This window comes from Melitaea cinxia, chromosome 19 (genome assembly GCF_905220565.1).
Source record: "Melitaea cinxia chromosome 19, ilMelCinx1.1, whole genome shotgun sequence".
Lineage (NCBI taxonomy): Eukaryota > Metazoa > Arthropoda > Insecta > Lepidoptera > Nymphalidae > Melitaea > Melitaea cinxia.
In genome coordinates, this window is record NC_059412.1 from 5584407 (window position 1) to 5603412 (window position 19006).

At 31.0% G+C, this 19006-nt stretch overlaps 1 protein-coding gene across 1 annotated transcript in view; it reads left to right on the forward strand.

The window, feature by feature from the left end:
* The window catches only part of LOC123662672 (synaptotagmin-10-like), a 127282-nt gene extending 108276 nt beyond the window's left edge, over positions 1–19006 (forward strand). The window contains exons 7-11 of the mRNA XM_045597477.1: positions 1018–1172; positions 5269–5437; positions 13299–13419; positions 17490–17661; positions 18802–19006. Coding sequence (XP_045453433.1) covers positions 1018–1172; positions 5269–5437; positions 13299–13419; positions 17490–17661; positions 18802–19006 — 822 coding nt within the window. The remainder of the gene's footprint in view (positions 1–1017; positions 1173–5268; positions 5438–13298; positions 13420–17489; positions 17662–18801) is intronic.

Sequence of the window (19006 nt, forward strand, 5' to 3'; positions counted from 1 at the left end):
CCACGTTTTCGACTAAAAAAATTTAGTCAAAGCTTCTTAGAAATATCACAATTAAACAAAATTTTCTTTCCATTGGCCAGTACTCAAGCCTAAATGCTTGTGATACTTTTTATTATCTATATGTATATCTATTTATATGTTGATATGATAATGATATAATGATGATCTAGTTAAACTAAGTGTACTCAAGTTAATAATGAGAATCCATACATTTTCATTGTATTTTTGAACAAAGTTCCATTAAGATTTAACGCAAATAAATATTTATGTACCCGTAAGGTTTATGAGATAACTTTATTGAGTTGTAAATATTGGGTATATTTCGCTTTCGACTTTTATTATTCTCGAATTTTGGGAACGATGAGGTCAATGTCACTGTAGATCTTACGAATATTACACTTGTCTAAGGTAAGGGTAAAATTTTTTCATAAAATACTTTCGTTTACATTTTTTTATGTGACTATGCTGTTTACATAAAAATATATAGGGGATATCAATTTTTTCGCTGACGTAAAGTATAGATTTATAACTATATTAAATCGGGGGAAGAACCGCTTTAATGATTTAAAAAAATCTGATGTCAGCATAGCTGTATTTCAGCACAGCTAACGTCAGTCAGGTTTTCTTGGCTGACGTTCATCTTAGAATTAAAACTCTAACGTATTTTTCATAATTTGTCATATTTAAATTTATATTTGTTCAGGTCCTACTACGTTTATCGTTTTGTTGAGGTCCCTATATTTCGGCAATGTTTCAATCGCCATAATCACGGAGAGACTGGTAGCTGGTGGTGGTAAGCACCCGAACGAATATAAATTTAAATATAAAAAGTGATCGCGAGAGATTTAAACGATATATTTTTGATTTTTATTCCGTAAAAACGTTTTGCAGTGTAATAGAAAATAAAATAAAAAATGGATTAGACCATTAACCGTCCTCCAGTTTTGCGCTTAGAAACACATTTTACAATTCATTTTTATTTATACATAACTATATAAGATTAATTTCTGTATACAGATATTCGAAGCTCGTGATTTGCCAGTGAAGGACGTACTGGGCAGCAGTGATCCGTATATCAAGGTGTTCCTGCTGCCAGACCGGAAGAAGAAGTTCCAAACGAAAGTCCACCGCAAGAATCTCAACCCAATCTTCAATGAAACTTTTCTATTTAGGTGAGATTTAATATCTAAGATTTTTATTTTTGTGTTACCCACATCCACACGCTGGAGCGGTCAATTTTTGATATGATATTCAAAAATGTTTAGGTGAGATTTTTTTATACAAAAATTAAAGTATATATAATATTAGAGAGTGCGTCTCTACAGAGGAAGGCAGCCTTGCGGGTAGCTGCGTCAATACTCTTAACGCGTAGTATATTTGCAAATGTAGACAGAAACACATAATTTTTTTTTAAGAATTTGACTTAGGCATATTACTACTATTTTTTTTTTTTTTGGTTGTACCAACTCAGAAACCTTTGTGGGACATGATGAATAGTTTACGATAATATACAGGACAAGCATTCATTTTTATAAATATAGACAAATTGTGTGATGACGCTATATGTTGATAGTGAAAGTTTTAAGGAAAAAAATTATGTTATTCTTTTTAGCAGATTTAAAATAAAAGCTAGTTTTTTTTACTTTAATTTTTTTTTTACTTTATATATCGCTTGACAGGTTCTTCAGTCCGGTATTCTCAGCAAATCCTATCATCTGATACCCATAAAATGAGAAAACATAAAAACTTTGTTTGAAATCTTTAGAAATATGCCATATAAGATTAAGAGTAACGTCACTTCATTTTTCGAGTTACTCTCAGCAAGCCTTTTCATTTAATTTTTTTCTTTTTTTTCCGATTCTGCGATGATGAATGATTTTATTTATTTATTTATTAGGCAATCCAACAGCGTTATGATACAATAGTATTTTACGACATAATATATATAATTAATACCTATATTATTTGTTGAGGACGCCATGTTGAATTTACAAACATGCATTGTCATCCAAAGTAAACGTGTTTACAAAATTTCAGTCCAATCTGTTAAAGATATATGCTTCAAAATTGACTTGTAAGATTCCAATCTAACAATCACACATACTTGCGTACATTGAAAGTTAAACAAAAACTTTTAAAACTGAGCAAATTTAAACAATTCCTTTCAATTTATTCTCATTGAAGCTTAATCAATAGATTTAAATGGGGATGAATAAACACTAAATTAAGAAAATCCTGATAAAAATCTTAAGATCTTAATAAATGTTTTCTACTTTCAATTTTAATTTGAAATTTTATCACTAATATTAATGAGATTCAAGTAAAAGATGTGATAATCAAATGTCTATCTTTGAAATGGAGGAATTCGGCCGGTCGGGATCGACCGAGAAGATCACGGTTCAAATGCCCATGTCTCCAGATCGATTATTTTTTCCTTTTTTTTCTAATTGCACTCATAACTTTTTATTTAAATAGCCGGATCTTTTTATTATTATTATTATGTCGGTAAAATCGGAAAATATCATTCATATTTTATCAATATGTAATTCGTATTTAAATATGATTTCCAAATCACGATTTACTAAAAATACTGAGCTAAGCTCGGTCACCAAGGTACTAATATATAAATTGTGTAACGTTGCACAGAAAAGCTTCCAAGAAATAGATGAAAAGCACAATTAAAGTTAACCCTAGAGTGCTCGCGCTATGAGCATTTTGCCGCCCGCGGCACAATATTTGTATTATTTCATACACGATGCATTTGTCAAGGCCAAGCGTCCTAGTAGCTGCCCCCCCGTTCCTCACCTCCTTGTTTTAGAAATTAGAGTATACTCAGTGCGCGGGTGACCGCAGGAAACAAAGATTGTTGCAGGTGTGTCGCGTTCGTCGGCGAATTGCTCACTGCGCGACTACTCACGTAAGTAAAATTTGTGGCTCTGGTTTTTTACTATAGTTGAAATATTATTAGATTTCATTGCGAATAGTATTGTTTTGATGTAAATATTGTATTAAAATTATTTTTTAGATTGTTTTATTAATTATTGGGCGTTGTGTTTTTGTTTTGTTTTGCTTAGTTTATTTTATATCTTTTTAGATTATTACCGCGTGAAATGAATGAACAAAACAAACAAATACTTGCGTGGTTGGAAGAGGAGAGAGAAGACGAAGAAGATGATGGGCATAGTTCATCACATATAGTGTCGGAAAGTGACCGGGAAAGTGAACATAGTGATCATAATACTGACACGGAGCAATCAGCGGCAGAATCTGACAAGGATGTGCCATCAACTTCTCGCGTAACGCCTACAGTATCCCCTGCGCTTGTCCATTGTTTTTCTCATGTCATTATTTTTATCGATTCTGAACATTGCTGGCATAAATAGCCAGATAATATACAAAGAAAATACTGACCAGTTATTATTACGAAGAACATTTCTGAAAGAAATTGCCCTGGCGATGACTAGACCACATATATTTACAAGATCCAACGTAAATACATTGCACAAACAACTAAGAAACCAAATCGCCCGATTTGTGCCATCGGATCATCAAAATATACCCTTAGGTAGGGAAGGTATATGCGCAGTATGTCCGTCCAAGAAAAATAGAAGGACGAAAAAAGGGTGCAATAGATGTGCAAAGTTACTGTGCAACGAACATTTTATGCACATGTGTCAGGATTGTTTTGCTGAAATACAGGCTGTAGATGATGAAAATGTGTAATTTAGCTATTAAGTTTAATTTTTATTTTTTTTTATATAAATAATTGTAAAGAGGTTGCCAAAATCCAAAAAAAATTACCGAAGATTTCCTAAAGCATTATTTTCTTAATTTTAAGTATAAAACTTTAATAAATATTTCTTATTCTGATAATTTATGTTTTATTCTATCCTTTAAACATAAACATAGAAACATATAACTCTTATTTTCTCAAAAAAACGTATTAACTATGGGCGGCGAAATGCTCCCCACGCGATCACTCGCGTTTCACGGAAAGGCGCGATTACTCTAGGGTTAACAACGTAATCAACAAATTAAATCTTTAGAGGAACTTGTAGTTCAACAACAACTTTTAAAGGAGATAAACTTATATAGTACAGGGATACGATTCTAGGCTTTGCGCCGATCTAGACAAAGACTAATATTCTGACTATGAATAATAATTATTGTAATCTTTTTTTAAAATATATTTTAAAGTGTTTAATTCAATGGGTAAAGAAACAGAAAGGTATTAAAAATTAATACGATAAAAATTTGATCTATGTTAATGCTGTCATCGACAATTAATCACAAAATTTTCGAGATGATTTTGATAGGTCCTTATTTTATATTCTAAATTTGAATATTTAAATAGAAACCATTGAAATTAACGAATGGGTGTCCTAAAATGATTTAACATGTAGCTTGTCATTTTATAATCGTAAGGCATGTTTCAAATAACATAACAATGTTTATGAAATAACTTCTTTATCTATTATTTAATTTTGTAGATGGATAATATCAACTGAAGAAAATTGCTAAGAAACAAGAGTTTCTTTATATGTCTATTGTCTTTTCTTATAATTAGATTATCTCTTAATACAAAGTATACGCTTTAACGTAGTTTTTGTTATCTTTGATGACATTTGTCTGGACAACGTTTTCCTTTTGCTTGTGGCTTCACTATCTGATTCCTGTCTTACAATTAATTACAATACAATTACAATTAAAAGTTACATTAACGTTCATCGCGTAATATAAATGAAGTCATTGTGTAAATCATAGGTTGCCAACCTTTTATGGATTACCCATTTTACATAATAGTTAATTATATCAATATTATATGTCTATCTATTATCTATTAGTAATCACAAATTAAAAATTAATTCCCTCCGCTAGTCATTTAATCTTCATTTACACGACAATAATAAGATAAACATCTTGGGCATTTAGACAAATGTTGTTTTCATCAAAATACATGTATTTTCAAATTAATTTATTATATTGAATATTTAATTAGGTAGGTATGCCGCGACTGCCCTCTTAACTGTCCCTTATTTGCCTTTGGGCTGACTAACGCAGCCACGAAAAGGCCCACGAAAGCACTAGGGGGCGGGACCGCCGCCGTTGGGAACCTATGTGTAAATAATGTCTTTGAAATTTTGGGCCCATTTTATAAATTTCTCTTACATTAGTCTCTTTGACGGAAATTGTTTTAGATTATGATATTTCAAAAGAGCAAATGGTAATTTATAATATAATAAAAATGTTATTTTCTACTTCAAATAGCGTTCCTTATGAAGAACTGCGACAACGCTATCTCCAGTTCTCTGTTTACGACTTCGACCGGTTCAGCCGTCACGACCTCATCGGCCACGTGGTGCTAAAGGGTCTCCTGGAGTCAGCTGATCTGCATCAGGAAATAGAGTACACCATGAATATCCTCGCGCCACCACAGGTTAGTGGAAGATTCTGAAACAAAGGGAAATTTTATTAATTGTTGAAATGAAAATAAACAAAGTATAATATGTATTAATTGATATATCTACCGATTTGAAGCTTTTAAAAAAATTGTTTATGGTTATTCAATTCCAATGAATTTTTCCTTTGTTTTTAATATAAACAGTTTGAATGCTGAATCAATTTAAAAAATTAATTTACTTTTGTATTGCTACAGTCTATGTGTATACTAATATTATAAATGTGAAAGTGAGTCTGTTTGTTTGTTCCACTTTTACGGCTCAACGGCTTTACGGGTTGCCATAAAATTTTTCATTCACATAGCTACCTTTCATAATGGTAATTCGCGAGGGGTAGCCCAATATAGTATATATCTCTGACGACTTTTATGTAAATGGAAAGTGTAAGATCTTACGATTTCAACCATTAACCATTAGCGAAAGAATCGCGAAGATATCTCAAAAATTGACTACGAAAATTTGGCATGTACATAGCTTAGGGGCCTAAAACTATTATAAAATAACGATTCAATTTATATACATATCTCATGGGAATCACATACAATAAAGTTATTCTAGCTGATTTATTTATAGTCTCTACTTTCGTTTATAGTTTTCTGTTGCAATGGTACGGTTTCTTAATTTTGTTTTATTTATTCTACTTATATTTGTTTAAACACTTCCAAACACACAACATACACACACACACATTTAAAAAAAAAAACATGCAAAGATTTATTTGTTAAATTATTTAATTATGAACTACTATTTTTTTTAAAAGAAATCAAATAACATCAAACGTAGTCTAGACTGCAAGTAAATAAAGTTAGTTTAGTTCAAAATATTTGTTGATTATATGTAATAGTACATATTATTATAAAATTTTAAATTACTCTAAATAATATTTACACATAAGATTGGTATAGTTAACGGAGCCTGAAATGTAACTTTGATTATAACTAATATGTATTATTTATTTATACGTACGTTTATTGCACAGAAGAAAGAAATACGGTAAAAAATAAAAAGTAACAAACACCGGCGTAATGGTAGTCTTATCATCTACGGTGATCTCTTACAAACCACCTTGTACTAAAAGAAAAGAAAATAATTACAGACTTCGAACAAAAGGACATTAAAGAAAAAAAGTTTTTATAGGTGATATAATGATAAATGTCTCATGAGTTATTTACAAACATAGGTTAATTTTTTTTTAATATCTATTTCTTCACCATTAGACAAAGGCACTACACACTTTAGTCTAAGCCACTAGCACACTAGACTGACAGCCATTAGAATTCCCGGTTTTGGGCGTAGGTTTTTGCCCTTTTGAACAAGAAAAGATAAATCTTATCTAACACATTGCTTTTATATCTAAATAAAAGAGTTTCAAAGGTTTTTCTTTTTCGGATAGATTAAGATTGATCCTGAACACAATTCCGGAATTTAAAATCCACTGATGCTAGCACAGATTTAGATCTACGACCTTCGATTTGTCAATTCATTCTATCCTTCTCGGTTTTATAGTCAGTAAAATAATGAATAGTAATCTTACTATAAAATTAACTACCTTTTAAATATGAGTAATTATTATTAATGCAATACTGGGATAAACAAGTATTCCAATTTAAAATTTTACAAAAGAAAACTTAGAAAGGAGAAAGTTACTAATTAACATAGTCATAATATAGCCTTAAAACTATGATAATATAAATAGTAGACTGATATATATATATATATATATATATATATATATATATATATATATATATATATATATATATTCCTTTCACTTACTTTATATTTTTTAGTAAAGGCAATATACATGTATAATCTCTTCTCATTACTGTATATAATTAGATCATAAGACTTTGTCTTTGTTTGGACACTTTTCATTTTTCATTGAACTTGATTCTTTTTTCATTGAACTTTTCTTTATTAAATCTTATAAGTTCAAGATCCCAAAGTCGTGCATTTTTTTAGATTATTCTAATGGCATAATTATATGATTAAGAGATGTTCTTGTGTAACACAAATACATACGAGTATGTAAGAATTTAAGAATATAAAATACAAAAGATAGATACAAAAAAAGAAAAACAAGGACAAGGTGTTAAATTGTAACAGGTGTAATACTTTGGTTCAGAAAGTAGTTTTTATAGTAATATTATAATATTAGTAATTACTCGTTTACATCAATTAATTACAGCCTTAAAGTTTTCAGACTGGCCCTGAAAAGTTTTGGAAGTCATAGTTAAACTATTGTTAAAGTTAGAAAAGTATAAATGAGAGTCAAATTAAAGTGACAATGGCAACATCAATCGAATATTAAAAAAAAAAAAACAATTTCACCTATAAAAAAAAGCAGAACCTTCCTAACTTTTCTCAATAAAAACCAGTCCTTTATAGACTGAGCTACAAAGGATCTCTAGATACAAGCATCTTCAAGGCAATTATAAGTGCTGCATAACTTACATGCGATAAAATTGAGATGTTTGTAGCGGAATATTATTTCTGTACAACAATACTATCAAAATAAAAACAATGCAAAATTGCATAAAAAATGAAATTGTTCATAATATTATTATTATATATGAAATTGTTCATATACTACTTTAATTAAGTCATTTCTATTCACCAATAAAAATAGATTTACGGTGAGTAGAAACTGACGTATAAAATTTATATGCAGACGTTGAACAAGACATCTTTATAGAAGTTATTAACTGAGAAAATTAGGAACAATTCCTATTATAACATAAGTATAAAACTTTGAATCACTTTTTCACAGCCAATTTCGAATGAGATTTTCTTCAAGATAGGATGACACAAAAAAGTTTTGAAGTATGCTTATTCGGTTACATTTTATATTTTTGTATAAGATACTTAATATATATTCAAGTTTTAGTTATTTACTATTTTTATTTGAAAACTTTATATTTGGCCATTTTCTAATTTGTAGTTGCGGTTTATCGGCACCTCATTAAATTACGCATTATTATAAAATCTTTCTATTATTATAACAGTTTATTAATAGTTTATATTAACTTTTGTCATTTATTGATTTAATTATTATTATTTTATACCACTTACCATCTTTAAACAATTTTCCTTTCGTCATCAGACTGTCTAGAAGAAATAGCTTCATCATTAAATTTCAATTGTGGCAAATACGTTACAATTTACGGTTTACTCAGGCCGATAGCGAAATAGCATTTGTGTCAGCAACGAATTTCAAACTCAACTGAGACGTAATAGAATCCTTAAGGAATATCATTCGTTAGAAATTAGTAGAATTGGCATTTATGACAAAAGAGGGTACGAACATTATTTGACAACGTTTCTGAACGTAAAAGACAAAAACCGAAAACGACAACGTTTCATAAATTTTAAAGATATGAATCACCGTTTCTGCATTCGTATTTGTTGTCATGACATATATATAGAAAAATCCACTCTATTTGGAAACTTGGGAGTCCGATTCTACAGGTACTAGTAAGATAGCTTAGCAGTATATAGAAAAATCCACTCTATTCGAAAACTTGGGAGTTCTACAGTATTATGTAGTTCTATGTAGCTGTGTTAAAATCTGTAATGTGCAACTTAATATTTGAGAAGAAAAATAATTATTGTATCTTTAAGATATCAGAATTAGACTTTCTTCTATCAGGCTTCCATTTGGCAGGAAGACTTTAAGTGCATTAAGAGTAAAATATTATAATAAATTTTGTTCAAAGTGATTATAATCACAAAATCGTTCTTTGCTCAAGGTCCTATCTGGCTACTATCTTTTTCATCGCTCGTATTGCACATTTTTTCAAATATAAAATATCATTTATTAAAATATCCTTCTAAATAGTAGAAAATGTAGACAGCATTCAAAGAGGTTTTATTTTAAATGAAATATGTTTGCAATTTTATTCATATTTTCTTATACTCGTGCCGGAGACATAATTTGATTTTTGAAATTGTCTAAGTCATGTATATTAAAAATATTTTAGACAAAATAATTTTGCTGATTAATATCTGGTTCAATATTGGCAAGGAATTGAAATCATGATTTAACGTTAAAATGCTGTCAGCATATTTGCTAACATTTGTAGTTTTAACATAATCTGTATATAAAAATCTCTTTTGGCCTTTGAATAATAATTATGTATATAAGTATATTTACTGTATGTTCTATTTGAAATATATGAATAAGATGAGATTATTCTTAAATCAATAGCAATTAAATATTAATATTTGTTTTTATAGATGCACAAAATACTGTACCTTTACTCAATGTTCAAATGTTTCTTTCTAAACAAATGTAACCTTTGATTAGGCGTGCCAAAAACTAACATTTTCAGTCGCGCGGGGTCGTCAATTACCCCAAAATGATGGTAGTAAAAAACTAGACGCAATGTATAATTAATTTAAATTAGTCGTTATTCACTTATTAGCTATTATAATTTTAGAAAATAGGAAGACGAACAATGAAAAGAATTACAAGTAAATTAACATTATGAAAAAAAAACAAATTTTCAGAAGTAGAAAATTAATAAACATTTGTCATAAATTTTCTTCAAGTAGTCATCACAGATAGATTCGGCACATTTACGACACTTCATGGTCGTTTTTAAATTGCAATTTTATGGGCAGATGTAACATCTTCCTCGATTCATTGTTTGCAAATCACTGTAAGTTTTTGTAGGTTCTGTAAGTTCACCACTAGAGGAACGTTCATAAGACAGCACTACGCGTTCTTATTTATGTGCTTTTAGCAATTTCTTGTAAAAATGTCATTTGTATGTCTTTTGATAAATTTCATAATATATCATCATAGTGGAATAAAATTTAATCAAAATAGTAACGTTAATACATAGTATATAGCTTATGGTTATGAATAAATAAAACAATATAAGGGACCATTCACAAAATACGTCACGCGAAATTTTACTATTTTGAACCCCTTCCTTCCACTTTGTGACGCTGTCACACTTTCAGTATCACCCCTAGCAAATATAACGTCACATAATTGTGTTTGCTCGCAAACGAAAAAAAAACCAACTTCAATTACATCGACGAGTAATACAACGTGGATCGACGAAAAAATAGTCAAGTAACTACACGTTATCAAAGATTACTCAAAAAGTAGTATCAGATCTCAAAAAAAATTATATGTGACCACATGACAAACATCAGCCTTCGATTAAATTCGATAAAAATTATTAAAATCGGTACACCCAGTAAAAAGTTATTGCGGATTTTCAAGAGTTTCCCTCGATTTCTCTGGGACCCCATCATCAGATCCTGGTTTCCTTATCATGGTACTAAACTAGAGATATCTTCTTTTCAACAAAAAAAGAATTATCAAAATCGGTACACCCAGTAAAAAGTTATTGCGGATTTTCAACAGTTTCCCTCGATTTCTCTGGGATCCCATCATCAGATCCTAGTTTCCTTATCATGGTACTAAACTAGGGATATTTTTTTTTCAACAAAAAAAGAATTATCAAAATCGGTACACGCAGTAAAAAGTTATTGCGGATTTTTAACAGTTTCCCTCGATTTTTTGGGATCCCATCATCGGATCCTAGTTTCCTTATCATGGTACTAAACTAGCGTCAAGTAAAAACGCATTATTAGATATAACTCGAAAAGTAGTTGTTAGATCTCAAATAAATTTAAATGGGACCAATTGGCACACACCACCTTTCGATTAAAAAAAAAATTGTCGAAATCGGTCCACACAGTCAAAAGTTCTGATGTAACAAACATAAAAAAAAAATACAGTCGAATTGAGAACCTAATCCTTTTTTGGAAGTCGGTTAAAAACTAGCCCCATTTTTCTTATAACTGGCATTTTATTGTCATCAAAAATCAGTCAAGCTATGAAAAAAAATATATAAAAAATAATAATATAGCACGAACTTCACGTTTTCTTAGATATCCAATCTGCGTTTGTCATACCTCATTATGAACTAAATTTGAACTACACTAGTAGTCGCGCGGGGTCGCAAAAACCCCAAGCGCTGCCGTATGCCGTGTCTCATTGTTTCCTTTACCTAGACGTCACAGAGGAGGAGACGAGCTAGGAAGCAATCAGAAATTTAAAATTGCTAGTGTAAATAGTTAAAAAGTATCAACTACTTAAGACCAACTGGGGTCGCGGAGACCTCGTGCGATAAAGGTTAATAGCTAAAATTATTTTATTACTTTTCCGAATAAATTTAAAGTTAAATTAATATATAATGTGTAGGTTTGATGTTTGTTTAGTCACGCATATTTATTGTTACCCCGACTATTACATTAATTGGTGAAAAGGAACTAGTGTTCTCCACAAAGTAGACATATGCTCATACAAATGTAGATTTTTTTTTAATCTAACTTACACTGATTCGTGTCGTTTAACGTGACAAATCACAAAGATATCCACAATTTTTCGATATTCAACATTACAAGGAATTTTGAATAATATTATAATCCTCTTGTATTGTGCAGATAAGGGTCATCTACCTTAATATTCATACGATATTTCAAGTGCCCGTGAAGGATATAGACCTTGAGAGCTGTTCGCTGGGTCAGGGGTATTGAGCTCTGATTAATGGTCGGATGGGTTCCCGAAATTTTCGCTAAACGCCATCACGACAGTTATATAATAACCATTATTTTGAACGATTAATCATCGTGTTTTCGATCGGGTTAGAATTTATGAATTAATTTTATTTTCACATTTTCTTTCTGTGATAAATGTTAAAAGCTCCGATTTTCGGATATTTTCAGGTCACTTAATTGAGGTCAGGCTGTGATTTGAAATATAACCTCTGTATGTAGTTAATTTGTCTTCGACAGATAAATACATACACGTATATGCATGGCAATTTTTAAAATCATGTTCAATATGTACATTTGATTCAGCCTGTGGCATCCCACTGTTGGGCATAGGCTCTTTCTCCATCCATGTAGGATGTTCTTTCGCGGTAGCCGGAAGTAATTCTTTCGCGATATTTTTTAAATTTTTTGTAAATAAACATTGACACCTTAGATACTTTTTTTCTAACAAAGCTATTGAAAATTTTAACAAATTTAGCCGCATGGTGTCGGTAACAATAGTCGTTAAAATTTTTGTAGTCTCCGATAGACGTAATCCAGAAACTAATAAAATCGTTAAGATTTTCATTAGGGCCACGTGGTGATTGCGAGGTGCGATTAAGCTGATCCTTATCCTACACGAGGAAAGAGGTCTATACCCAGCAGTGGGATAGTAATAATAATAATAATAAGTACTCTTTATTGTACACCACAAAGAAACATTACAAAAAAAGTGATACATGCAAAGATATTACAGGCTGAAGCGTTAAGAATTTCTAGTGTATTTTTAATCCTCACACATATGGTGAATTTGTGCTGTGTGGCTACGGTACTAAAGAATATAGCCACTCCCTCTCTTCCCGTGGGTGTCGTAAGAGGCGACTAAGGGATAACAAGGTTCCACTACCACCTTGGAACTTAAGGAGCCGACCGATGGCGAGATAACCATCTAACTGCTGGCTTTGAAACACACAGGCCGAAGACGGGCAGCAGCGTCTTAGGTGCGACAAAGCCAGCCCTGCGGTCACCAACCCGCCTGCCCAGCGTGGTGACTATGGGCAACACACATGAGTTTTGAACTTGTGGAGGCCTATGTCCAGCAGTGGACTGCAATAGGCTGGAATGATGATGCTGATGATGGTGAATTTAAAAACGCCTGTTTGTATATAAATGTACTTTGATAATTTTATGTTTCTATCTTGACACAGGATTTTCATCCCACTACTATACTACGGAATTATATTATTAAATACCTTAATAGACTATATTTTTTGTTTCATTAAGGAAAAGAAAGACCTCGGTGAATTGATGCTGTCACTCTGCTATTTGCCCACTGCTGGGCGACTGACAGTTACCGTGATCAAGGGAAGGAATCTCAAGGCGATGGACATTAACGGATCTTCAGGTATGTTCAAAAACTAAAATGTTTAATTTTAAACGATTTATTACGACATTGATTTTGTCAACACAATGTGTGTTATTATTAAAAATGAATATTTATAAAAATTTATAACTAACAATCAACAGAAGTAATAAAATAAAATTAAAATAACGATAATATACATTATAATCGGCTAACATACTTTTATTATTGTTTCATGATTACATTATATAAAAATAAATGTTTATATTTATAATGATATAAATATAGTTCATTTTTATTTAAAAACCCAGTTTAGCATTTTGGAAACGTGATTTAATTTTCAAATAAAGGTTTCATGACTTTTATTTGCGTGTTATTTATAAAGTCAACGTTATCTCCAGAAAATTGGTAATTGAAGTTAATTAAAAGTAATAGGGGTCATTCAGGTTACAGCAGTGGCACGAAACGTGGTCTTACGCGTCGAATAGGCTTAAACCCACGCATTATGTTTTAAATAAACGTAAGCAAATCCCATCCACCTTCGCACCGCAAGAAATATAAAAAAAGAGCGAAGAATGTACAAAAAAAGAAACACTGACACCAACAAAACCAAAAAAATACTTTTTCTATTTGAATAAACAGTAATAGCAGACGATTCATAAACATTATTCTATTAAGCACTCGTATCAACAAAGACGCCACAAATACGTTGATCCATATATCCAGATAAATAAATAAATTAATCCCTTGATAGGAAAAAGGGAAAGGGATAAGGTGAAGATAGAAAGAATTTCTCAGTACACGAAATTTAACAGAGGTATATTGGCTTCCGGCTGTCTTACGATTGACTGAAGTTGTGTATATTTAAGAGTAGAATAAAGTCAAAAATGAAACAACAATTTTTAAATCCTATATTTTAAACTTTTTTTTAATATATGGACTAGCGCTTGATTGCAATCTCACGTGGTGGTAAGTGAAGATGTAGCCTAAAATAGTGCGCGCTTGCCTATAAGATGCCTATTTAATCTTGATTTGAAGATACCTAAGTTATAATGAGTTGGAAAAACGGAAGCCGGAAGGGTATTCCAAATACTAAACTACTACTAATATAATACTAAGCCTGTTTTACTCATTTCCTTTTAGGGGCTTTTATCTTTTAATACTTTACTCCTATAATATACTAAATCTTACTATACTTAGAAAATGGAAAGAAAATGATTAATTAACAATTTTGCTGCATCAGACAAAGGATCCACTAATACAGACAAAAATGCATCCACATCGTATTTATCTATGTCAAACTGTTTCTACGTAAATTGCAATATATGCATTTACATATGTATGTATGTTAGGTTGAAATCTTGCAACTGAATTACCTATGTAGAATAAGGGAGTTTTTAAAATTTCCAAACTAAGTAAACACGAGTACTGAAATCTGGCTACAAGTTTTTATATCATATAAGTTGTGTAATGACTTTATATATTGTTAGTAAAAGATTTAAGGGAAAAGTTTATATTTATATTTTACGGCATTTGAAATAAAAGCTTGTATTTTAAAAGTATTTTTTTAAATTCTTTTTTTATAGATATGGATTATTTAAATTTGACGGGTTTGACTGATTGCAAATAAGATAAAATTTATCAAATCAGCAAATTAAATAATTAATTGAAATTTGAATATGTATATTAGTTAATGTAATATTTTGCTACCTTACTTTAATGTAAGGTTAAGTTCGATCATCTGGATTTACTAAAATACAATACATTATGAAGGTCCATTATAATCCTTTTGGATATTTCACAGAAAATGTACAAGTTATAAAGCTTCGGTAATATGACAAGCATTCGATCAGTTTCACAATCACAATATAGTAGCTACCTTTCCTGTGTTGGATTTCTATTAAATGAAATGTATCATACGAAAAACGGATCATCGCGATTGCTGTTTTATCTCATTGAATCAATAAAAAATATTAAATCAAGAACATTTACTTACCCACATCGTCACTCGAATTTTAAGATGCGATAGGACCTGCTGGAAATCAATCAGATCGGGTATTCACAAAAAAATCTCAAAATCCTTGGGAAGAAAGAACAAATTGCATTTTATATAAAGCTAATGTATTGTCCTGTAATAGTGAACACATTTATGTACTTACATGCAGACGATAAGAATTTAATAGACTAATTTCAGTGTTTATAAAGCGTTAGGTACCGACTAAGATAGAGACTGGAAGATTAATTAGCTCTCACCGAGCGTGACATTAACTTTTAAAAATAGCACTTTATAATTATGTGTTGCTAGCTCAAGATTTCACCCGCAACTTTGCGCTTAAAATGTACTTGAAATGTTACGTAAAACGCCTTTTTGTTTTCTATATACACTGAGTGTGAAGCTTTGAGAAGTTTATTTTATTTGTATTGAGGTGGGAAAGCTTTTTCAGCACATGATTTTATCTGATCTAGCCCATTCTTTAGACAAACTCCATTCCGTGTCCTTGACCCATTTTATACATTAGCTCAAGAACAAAATCGTTTGAGAGAAAACAAAGATGCTGCAATGTTAACTTAAGTAGGTACCTTTTCTTTTTTCACAAAATAACATTATATATAATTTTCAATTTCCCGAGCTCATACCGGTACCGGTATTTTTAGTGTTGATTGAACTAAACGTTGAATAATTATGGTGAGGAAGGTAACCAGAGCTTGGTGAGGAAGGTAACCAGAGCACCTGAGGGAATAAAGGTAGGATCAGCAACGCGCTTGCAATGATTCTGGTGTTGTTTGTGATTTAAAATACATTAACACGAGGAAAGCCGTATGCTTGTTTGCTGACCTAGTTAAAAAAAAGTGATTTCATGCATTCTTGTTCGACTAGTAGTATTATTGTAATAGAAACGGTAGCTATATTTGATTAAATTCAGTCTACGGCTGTACTTATATTGTCATAAAAAGTCATAACAAATGAAGTATTCTAGCTACATTTTTTTTATGATAAAAAAGGGAACCGAAAGCCAACAGTTTTAGAATACACTCTCTGAAATCCCTGTACTTTTTCATCCAGACCAGATCTTTACCTCAAAAATCGCTTTGAGTAACACTGTACACTACTACTAACACTGTACATACTAACTATCTGTGACACTCAAGAGCGTTTCCTTAGATCATCTTCAATCTTAACATTTATTCAAACTTCTTTTATGTTAAGGCTGTACAACTCTGTAACTCTCTTTCCCCTTGTTATTCAATCTTTCTCCTGTTAAAAATATATCCGAAGTCGCATTTTTCGTCACTAAACACGTCATAAGCATCCTTAGCATCTCCGTACAAAATATTATGTAGTATATAGAGTATCTGTATAAAGTAAGGTATGTGTAGTGTTTACATATGTATATATCGCTGTCCCCGGGCAATAAAGCGGTAATATCAAAAATCAAATTTTACAGGAGAAATAAAAGAAGCTAATTTGTTTATAGTGCAGTGTACAGTGATCCAAAACAGACGTTCAATATGTCAAATGTAAGCTATTTTTTTTACCAATTTAAGCTTTTAAAAATAATTTTTTAAAAACAAATCGTATAATTTTTTAATGAAATAATTAAAAAAATGTACAATACAATTCATAGATGATACTATTTTAATTGCAAGATCATTAACAATTACTGTAAAGATGTTCACCGGTTTTTTGTGTTATTTTTCTTAGAGTAATGCAATAATACATAGCTTAGTCGTAAGAGAATTATCCATGCAATAAAACGGTTATTGTCATTTATTCTAACGAAATATTAATAAAAAAAAACTGAAAAAAATAAGAGTGATAGATTGATACTCAGAGAAGCCAAAAATTAAATAACATTAAAAAGGGTGTAACCGGCGTATACCGCTTTATTGCCCGGGGCCAGCGATATGTAGGATATGTATTTTTATATCATATACTTTGTAAATACCATGCCATTTCTTTATCAACTCTCTGTACACTTCCCTACCGTTTCTTATTTTCTACGTCCTGCACCCAAAGGTTGTCTGGAAGAAATCATTCTTAGCGATAAAACCTTTGCACATTTTTCTTTGTATGTATTACGTTACCCTAATAAGAGAAATATTTGTTACAGATCCATATGTGAAAATCTGTCTCATCTGTCAGGGCAAGAGGATAAAGAAAAAGAAAACGACAGTCAAGAAGAATACCCTAAGTCCAGTGTATAACGAAGCTCTGGTTTTTGATCTGCCAGCGGAGAATGTCTATGACGTCACACTGCTCGTCAAAGTTATTGACTATGACTTGTAAGTACAGTTTGATATAAATAATATTTTAACTGACTAGCCCATTGACGCAGTGTGCAGCGACCTTGATTTAGACTCTGCAGGTTTTGGATTTGATTTCCGCTTCAAGTGTAGGTGTAATATTTTATATTTATTTACATATGTATTATTTGTATGTAGTTATCGAAAAAAATATATATGTTAGTCGGCTGTAACCTATAACACCAGTAACAAGTTACTTACCTCACGCCCGTGTGAATATTAAAAATAAAAAAACCTCACTGGTAATGATTTTGCTAAGCGTAATTATTAAAAATCCAAGATTACTCTATGTTCACTTGCAAAGAGTTAAAGTTTGTTGTAAAGTTGAATGCCACTTTTACTAGAAAGCTTCCAAAAGATCCCTTGGTAATATGTGAAAGGTACAAATAAAGCACAAGGTTAAAAGAACATTCAAAGGTTACTCTTTTATATGATTTTATATGAAAAATTTCAAAGAGATTCACTATAATCGGTAAAATCTGTTGGTTTCGATTTGTCGAAGATGAAAATGTAGAAATAATCGAAATGGAAAATATAAAAGAACCGTAGGAAACCTTTTAGTGTTGATTTAAAAGAAATTTTATTCCTTTGGGGTTGACCCGTCATTCTTAAGTAAAACTGTTTTTTTAATACTGGTAAAGACGTTAAATTTAGATTCAATTTTTTTCAATCCATTTAGATATTATAAACGCAAACGTTTCTGGGGATGAGTGACCTTTGATAATTTTTAGTGTATAAATTAATATGAGAGGAAAAGTGTGTCGGCTCCGAAACGCGACCGGAGATTATTTCTTGAGGAACGTGAAATTTTAAATGAATAAAATTGTTAAAATTATTTAAAATAATAAAGCTGTAAAATCGAAACATCACTTGACGCTTGCGATTCGTATTGTTACATTAAATGCTATTCTTTAATACTATTTTAATGATATTATCTTATATAAACAGCTCAAAGCGCTGTAAAGCGTCAATAAATATAACTGAACGTCAGCGTCAGTTGTTTCACACGATTTCAGTCAACATATTTTTTTATACCATTGGCCTTTTTTTGTTTTTTAATTAGTAAAATTCAAGAATGAAAAAATACTGCATAATTATAATTTAAAATGTCTTCATTAGGATCGGGCCAAATGAGCTAATTGGCTGCACAGCAATCGGTTCAAGCCTCATCGGTATCGGACGCGACCACTGGCTAGAAATGTTGGACAACGCTCGGAAACCCGTCGCTCAATGGTATCCTCTGAACAAGAGCCCTCCTGCAAACATAAACTTACCTGCGAACAGTCAACAAAATCCACCATTAAATTGTTTAAACGTAAGGTAA